At 47.5% G+C, this 8,520-nt stretch overlaps 1 protein-coding gene across 1 annotated transcript; it reads left to right on the top strand.

Annotated features, from left to right (window-relative positions):
• Positions 1-4,979: 4,979 nt before the first annotated feature.
• On the top strand, positions 4,980-8,206 carry LOC146341760 (vomeronasal type-2 receptor 26-like). The gene is made up of 2 exons (XM_084807658.1): positions 4,980-5,097; positions 7,308-8,206. Exon 2 carries the CDS (start codon positions 7,310-7,312, stop codon positions 8,204-8,206), a length of 897 nt encoding a protein of 298 aa, XP_084663784.1. The 5' UTR covers positions 4,980-5,097; positions 7,308-7,309.
• The last annotated feature ends 314 nt before the right edge of the window (positions 8,207-8,520 follow it).

Below are 8,520 nucleotides of genomic sequence, written 5' to 3'. Positions count from 1 at the left end.
GGTGCTTGTCAATGTAATGGTGAAAATCGTTAACTGCCTGTTAGTATCTGTTCCTCTTTGAATTTAGCCCCATCCCTTTCTAAGGGGCATGTCATTCAACAACAGCGCAGGAGAGACAATACAGTTTGATCAAAATGGAGATGCTGTCACAGGATATGATGTTACCAACTGGATAATTTTCCCAAATCAATCTTTTGTGAGAGTTAAAGTGGGAATGTTCAATCCACGAGCTCCCCCCGGAAAAATGTTGACCGTCCATGAAAAACACATTGTGTGGCCTAGGATGTTCAACCAGGTGAGACTGGAAAAAGCATACAAGATGGAGTAGAAATAGTGTGGTTGTTTACAAATATTTTACATCACCTGTCATGTTCAGCATACATAGGTAGGAGGCAAAAATAGAGCTGCAAAAGGAATTAAAGAGGCAGGGGAGTGCCCCTTTAGTTTAGGTGAGTCACACAACACACACAGAAGTTCCACCACTATAAGCTCAAAATTGTATTGATTATGAAAATGACACCACTTGAGATGATAACTAAAAACCTGGTTTCCGTGTTCTACCTTAGGAGGTCTACAACTGCACAAACGTTCAAATAAATCTGATTAAAGTTGTCACTGGTACAGCTTGTGAAACAGGGCTTAAACTTGGCACACGTATTTATTTTTCCCCTCAGTTCCAGTATGGCTTATCATTCTTTCCAATTTCGGTGAAAACTCCTTTACTCATGCTTGCTGAAGAGGTGTGCTTCCATTGGTTTGGTGATGTTCTGAGCAGTGGCTTAAAAATATTAAGGTTTTTCTGTCCCATTATAACCTAGGGCAGCTAATGCTGCAAAGCTAGCTGTGTCATGCATGCTCAGTGGCATTCTGAAGCTAGAATGCTTCAAGTACATCAGGGTTTTCAAAGGGCTTTGCAGAGGAAATCAATGGGATTCTGTGATCAGTGCTGATTTCTTCAGTTATGGGATGTGACCCCACAACGGCAGACTACACAATATACATAGATTGGCTCTAGTGAGGGGGTGCTTACGTGGTCTTTAAACCATTGACCCCCCTCTCCTATTGTCTCAATCTAGGGATGGCGGAGAATTTCTCCCCGAAACTTCGGGGGGCCGAGCGCCAATGTGTTCAGCCCCCCGAACAAGTTTCGGGGAGAAATCCTCCAAACCCCCCCCGCCCCCTGCCCCCCCCCGGGACGGGACTTACCTTCACCGAATGTCCCTCCCGGTGGCGGGTCCGGCCGGCGGTTCGGCAGGTGTTCGAGCGGGGCGGGAGCGGCAGCCGGTCTTTCGAACGGCTGCCGCTGCCGCCATTGCAATCAAAGAAAAAAAACCACGCCCCCTGATAGGCTACGTGACGATTCACATAGCCTATCACGGCTAGCTTTGCAAAGTCAGCCGTGATAGGCTACGTCAACCGTCATGTAGCCTATCACGGGTGACTTAAAAAAAAAAAAAAGCGCGTACGGATAATGGCGGCCCCCATAGGGAGCCGCCATTCCTGTTCCTTATTTGGTCGCTGTAGTCTACGTAAATGTTTATGTAGACTACGGCGAAAATACGGGCAACGCTATTTGCGTTTCCCTTATTTTCGCCGTAGTCTACGTAAACATTTACGTAGACTACAGCAACTAAATAAGGAACAGGAATGGCGGCTCCCTATGGGGCCGCCATTATCCGTATGCGCTTTTTTTTTTTTTTTAAGTCACCCGTGATAGGCTACGTGACGATTGACGTAGCCTATCACGGCTGACTTTGCAGATCTAGCCGTGATAGGCTACGTGAATCGTCACATAGCCTATCAGGGGGCGTGTTTTTTTTAAAAAAATAACTTTCGCGTTTGCGGCCGGGCGAGGCGGGAAGCCTCCTCCCCGGCCTGAATTTCGGCCGGGGCGAGGCGGGAAGCCTCCCCCCCACTTGAACTTCACGGGGGGAGCAGCGAAGTGCCTCCCCCCCACCGCGAACGTCCTTCGACGACAGGTAAGGGACTTTCGTCCACCCCTATCTCAATCTGAATCAGTTCACCATGACTCCATTTTTCATTGCCCAAAAGTAATGTACTTGCACAGACCTTTCAGGACATTTGTGCACAATTCTGAAGGATTAACTGGGAGCCAGACAATATGTCTGTGGTGCCCACATCCCCATGCCTATATCAGCCTTGCTCACAGCAAGGGAATAAAGGAATAGGGCTTCAGATTCAAACAGATTCCTTCTGTCTGCCATAATGCCTCTATAGAACGTTGCCCACAACCCCCCCACCTCTCTCTCTCTCTCTCTCTGTGCCTTGGCCTCTTTCTCTAACACACATGCACACTCACACACGCACACACACTTTTCTTGAACTGCTTGGCAAGTTCAGGCTTTCTTCAAGGATATTCAAATATTTGTTCCCCTGAGGGTTCTCTCCTAGCTTGCAGAGCTGATGTGTGTGCCTGCCATAAGTATATATATGTATGATAAATGCAATGTGTGCCATGATCACTTTGTCACTTGCAAATCATAGTTTGTTTTGTTTCTTGCATATGTTTGTCGGATTACAACAACAACAAAGCTAAAAGAAAGACTCCCAATTTCCAGCCTGACAGGGATGGCTGTTTTGGCTCAACCCTAGCACATACATGCACCTAACACATATACTCACTGGCACAATACAAAGGTAATCTGCATATTGTAAGGAGTACCACACAGACACACTACGGATGCTCGTGATACACAAACACACGTGTAGACACATACAGTGAAGAAAAGCATGCATGAGGGCTAGGGATGGTTTCCTAGAAGTGTTTCATGCTGTTCACCAGGAAAATCCTTCACCCTGGCATGGGCTATGATGGCCTACACCTTGTGTTGGGACAAACAGACAGATCATTCTGGATGCTGTTGGGGACTTCACAGCCTGCTGCCCAATGGCCTCCCTGGCTGGCCTGGCTAAGGTGATTTCACATGTGGTGTTGGAGAACTCTATGACTATTATCTCGGTTGCCTTGAGCCTCTGCCCTCACTCGCACTCCCTCCATGCCCGCCAAGATGCCCTTTCATACCCTGGACAGTCTGCAAGGACCTGTCGTTCCCGTGGTCACAATGTTGAGAAAAAACAAAGAAACACTGGTGACTTGGGAACATCCATAACTTTAATATTGAACACATAGTGACCATAAAGACCCGACCTATGCAATATGAAAGTATCACAGCAATATTATATGATCTGGTGGTCCCTGTAGTCTTGAAGGAGGTGGGGATGTGCAACTTTCAGGCATTCTTGGATGAAGCTGATTACCTTGACCCATTTCAGTCCAGCTTCAGGTCCAGGTTGCACATGGAATAAGCCTTGGTTACCTGCTGGATGACCTTCTTCAGAAGAGGGATGGAAAAGTGCAAGCCTGTTGCTGTTTAAGCATCCCTCATTGGCTTTGGATACCATCAATTGCAGTATCCCTTTTCACTGCCTTTGTGACTTTGGGACACCATTCTATAATGGTTCCGCTCTTACACACAGGCCCAGAACTAGAGATAACATTGGGTGAGTGAGCCTCAGACCCATGACACTAGGGGTGTGAAACATTTACCCCTTTCTGGCCAGCAGTCTGCGGTGGGGGGGAAGGCGATCCATCCCTCCCCCTCAGAATCCTCCCTGGCCTGCTCTGCTCTGCGGCAAGGCCGCGGAGCCGCCGGCCAGTGCCAGCCACAGCCGAACTTCCTGCTGCTGCTGGGCTGTGGCTGCAAATGGACCAGCAGTGGCCGGAAGACGACCCAGCCCAGCAGCAGCAGGAAGATGACCCAGAGCAGCCGCTGCCAGAGCTGCTGCCAGAGCCACCGCCATCGCCAGGTAGGTCCATTCCGGGGGGGATTTCGGGGGGTGGCAAGGGGGGGTAGTGTGTTCCGCCATGGACTTCTTTATAATCTGGCCTCACTGGAGTCTGTGGCAGAATTCTCCAACATCCTAACACTGGAACTGAGGAGCCTCACTGCACACTATTGTGTCCCCAATGCCGTAGGAGATCAATATGATGCAGTTGGAGGTGGTCATTAGGAGATCTAGGGCAGTATGCTAATGACACCCAGTTCTGTCTCTCTGCAACATCAGAGTCAGGAGAGGATGTGCATATTCTGAACTCATCCCTGGATGTAATCATGGGCTGGAGGAGGGCTAATGCACAGCAACTAAATCATGACTAGACAGAGACCGTATGTGGGTGGTAAGCAGTCCAGGAAACAGGTTGTTTTCCTGTTCTGAAAGAGGCAACACTCCCTCTGTTTGAACAGGATATATCTTTGGATATATCTTTGCTCTGGATATATCCTTGTCACTGGAGGCCCAGAAACCCTCAAGGGCTTGGAGCACCAATTCCCAGCTTCAGCTGGTGTGGTAAACTACACCAATTCCTAGAGAGGGATACCCTACCCACAGTGGTATATGAACCAGAGTAACCTCACAATTGGATTCATGTAATACACTATATTTGGAGTTGCCCTTCACCTCGTTCAGAAGTGGGAACTAGTTCAGAATGGAGCAAGTAGGCGTCTCAATAAGGCATCCAGCCATGTGGACATTTCTGTTGAAAGAAATGCACAGGGTGTTTAGGATATGAGCTATTGAGCCATATTCCAGATTCTGTTGTTGACATACAAAGCTCTAAATCAGCTAGGAGCAAGGCACTTAGCAGACCATGTCCCCCTCTGTATACCTGGTCTATGCAAGCTTTCCCTGTTTCAATATTCCTTATCATACCACTTCTCCACTTTATGGTTTCTTTTTTTATTTGTTTATATCAACACTGTATTTTGACAGTGTTTGGATACTTTTCTATGTCATTTGCTTAGAGATTTTATTACCTCAAACACTCTGCAAGTATTAATCTTCCCAAATGAGAATTCCACGTTTCTTTCTTAACACCCACAAGTGAAACTACAACTCTCAAAACAGCTTTTTCTCAGACCTAACCACTCTCCACCAATGTTTCTAAATAGGTGGTGCCCATTTCCCTGTGTAATGACAACTGCCGTCCTGGTTACATCAGGAAAAAGAAGGAAGGGGAGCCATTTTGCTGTTATGACTGTGCCCCATGTCCTCAAGGGAAGATTTCTTATTGGAAGGGTAAATGTTCATCTTCACACATATCGAGCATGCTACATATCATACAGTATCACGCAAAACTGATATAATGGAAGTTGGCCTGGTCTTTGGTTTGGAAGGAGTAGGAAGAAGTTACCGATCCTTGAACATCTTTGCCTGTGAAAGTTTAAAACAGTTATTGATGGAAAGATGACAGACAGACAGACAGACAGACAGAGAGACATATACTATGTGGTGTGGAACTTGAAAGGAGCATGTCAATGGGGACAGAATGACAAAAAGTCTTCCTAAATAGTCATTGGTACATTTCCTGGCACACCTTTTGTAATGGAATTTAAAGAAAAAAAATCCCAGGAGGGCTTAGAGAAAGTTCGAGAAGACAAATAATTCTTATTCATCCACTCCAACCAGGGGGGTGGACAAGCTAGGTGTAAATGGGAAATAACACAGGACCTTTTGTGAGACCAAAGATGGAGAACGAGAATGAGACTGAACTTAGCTGTAAGCTCTGGAAGCATTTGGATTATATCTCCTTCTCTGGAGATCTGATGTGGGTTAAGCAGGGCTGCTATGTAGGGATGGCATGGGCACCCGATTCATTCCAGAAATCCAGTGGACCTGCTCCTGTCTGCACCCCTGAGCCCTGCTTGCTGAGCCCCTGCCCCCTCTTGCCCCTTGCCCACACTTGGCAAACGTCCTGCACTCACCCCGGCAGCCTTGTCAAGCTTTGCGGTCGCCATTTTCTGAGAAATAAAATGGCAATCGCAAAAATGCGTTCATGAGAAAGAAGAATGTGATTAGTCACCGGCAGTGGCATCAAGGGCAGGTGGAAAGATGTCAGCCCTAAGGGGGTTGGCAGTTTTTGCTTGTCCACGCCATGGAGGGCCATGGTGTGTGGGATGAGGCTGACTGTGCCTCTGGAAATACTCAGAGGGGAAAGAGGGAGAAAGAGAGACAATTTCAGCTGAGCTTGTGGTGACTAGGTGAGATTTAGACATCTTGGCTCACAGTTCACGCACTGCCATCATACTATACCAAACCAGAAAGTTCTCACATCCACAACATTTTTCATTGTATTTATTTTTGTTGCTTTGCTTTGCTTTGTTTTGTTTTGTTTTCCAGGCATGGATAAATACAGATGTATGTGGGCAGTGTTGTCTGATAAGGGCAGGATCTTTGAACCATGCTTAGGAATGGACGAAAGGGACTTACCTGGTCCCGCAGCTTGCTTCGCGGTGGGGGGGAGATGCTTCGGTTCTCCCCCCGAAGTTCAGGTGGGGGGGGAGGCACCCCACCCGCCAGGACGAAACTCAGGCCGGGGGGGAGGCGCCCCATCTCCCCGGCCGCGAAAAAAAAAGTAAAGTAAAAAAAAAACCACACACCCGTGATAGGCTACGTAACAATTTACGTAGCCTATCACGGCTAGATTTCCAAAGTCAGCTGTGATAGGCTATGTAAATTGTCATGTAGCCTATCATGGGTGACTTTGAAAAAAAAAAGTGCGTACACAAATGGCGGCGCCCATGGGCATCGCCATTTGCGTTCCTTAGTTTGGCACGTCTAGTCTACATAAAGATTTACGTAGACTACGGCGAAAATAAGGGAACGCTATTTGCGTTGCCCTTATTTTTGCCATAGTCTACATAAATCTTTACGTAGACTAGACGTGCCAAACTAAGGAACGCATATGGCGACGCCCATCGGCGCTGCCATTTGCGTACGTGCTTTTTTTTTTCCTCAAAGTCACCCGTGATAGGCTACGTGACAATTTACGTAGCCTATCACGGCTGACTTTGGAAATCTAGCCGTGATAGGCTACGTAAATCATTACGTAGCCTATCACGGGTGTGTGGTTTTTTTTTTACTTTACTTTTTTATTTTGCAATGTCGGCGGCGGCAGCCAGTCAGAAGACCAGCCGCCACCACCGCCCCCGCCGAACCGCCGCCGAACCGCCGCCGAACCACCGCCGGGACCCACCGCCGAGAGTGACATTCGGCCACAGTACGTCCCATCCCGGGGGGGGCGGGGGGCCGGCGGAGAATTTCCCCACCAATTTCGGGGAGCCGAATGCGTTGGCATTCAGCCTCCCGGAGATTCATGGAGAAATTCTCCGCCATCCCTAACCACGCTACACTTTTGCTTTGAGGCCTCTACCTTCTTCCTAGATTGCATCAGCTGTCTTTCTCTCATTTTTTTTTTTTTAAAAAAACTGCTACTTTTTCCTTTTCAGATATGGATTCCTGCACTGAATGTTCAGGAGATCACTATTCAAACGTAGAGCAGAATCAATGCATTCCCAAGGTTATAAGCTATCTCTCTTATGAGGAACCTTTGGGGATTTCGTTGTCTTTATCTGCTGTTGGATTTGCTGTGATCACAGCTTTCATACTTGGAAACTTTGTGAAGCACCAGGACACTCCCATAGTCAAAGCCAACAACCGGAGCGTCACCTACATCCTCCTCATCTCCCTCCTCCTTTGCTTCCTCTGCTCCTTGCTGTTCATTGGAGAGCCAAATACGATGACCTGCCTTCTCCGGCAAACAGCTTTTGGCATCATCTTCGCAGTTGCTCTTTCTGCTCTTTTGGCAAAAACCATCACTGTGGTTCTGGCATTCATGGCTACCAAACCAGGATCTAGAATGAGGAAATGGGTAGGGAATAGGGTGGCAAATTTGATAGTCATGTCCTGCTCCTCCATTCAAACAGGCCTTTGTGTGAGTTGGCTAAGCACTTCTCCTCCATTCCCAGATAAGGACATGCATTCACTGAATGGAGAAATTGTAGCAGAGTGCAATGAAGGCTCAGTCACCATGTTCTACACTGTCCTGGGCTACATGGGCTTTCTGGCCATTGTCTGCTTCACAGTAGCTTTTCCAGCCAGGAAGTTGCCAGACAGTTTCAACGAGGCCAAGTTTATCACTTTCAGCATGTTGGTCTTTTGCAGCGTTTGGCTCTCCTTTGTTCCAGCCTATCTGAGTACCAAAGGGAAATACCTGGTGGCCGTCGAGATCTTCTCTATCCTAACTTCCAGTGCTGGCTTACTTTCTTGCATCTTTTTCCCCAAATGCTACATTATAGTGTTGAGGCCTGACCTAAACGTGAAAGAGCAAATAAAAAGAACAAAATGAAAGACAAAAACAGTTGAAGAATATGAGAATCAATCTTCTTTTTCAAAAATGTATGAATCATGTGTCTGTGTTGCATATGAAGGACAAATATTGCCCGTACTTCTCAGCGAAACATTTCCTATTGGATTGATAAACATGGAATCAGATTTTATTCTTATTAATCATTACGTTCTACTAGGGGTGGACGAAAGTCCCTTACCTGTCGTCGAAGGATGTTCGCGGTGGGGGGGAGGCGCTTCGCTGCTCCCCCCGTGAAGTTCAGGCCGGGGGGGGAGGCTTTCCGCCTCGTCCCGGCCGAAATTCAGGCTGGGGAG

This window comes from Heloderma suspectum, chromosome 6 (assembly GCF_057233095.1).
Source record: "Heloderma suspectum isolate Gila_16-S chromosome 6, 16-S_ref, whole genome shotgun sequence".
Classification (NCBI taxonomy): Eukaryota; Metazoa; Chordata; class Lepidosauria; order Squamata; family Helodermatidae; genus Heloderma; species Heloderma suspectum.
The sequence above is the reverse complement of the archived record's forward strand: the minus strand, read 5'-3'. Positions and strand labels throughout refer to the sequence as shown.

What these genes read in the sequence shown, in the direction of transcription:
- LOC146341760 (XM_084807658.1), top strand. Translation starts at nt 7,310, where the DNA reads ATGGATTCCTGCACTGAATGTTCAGGAGATCACTATTCAAACGTAGAG.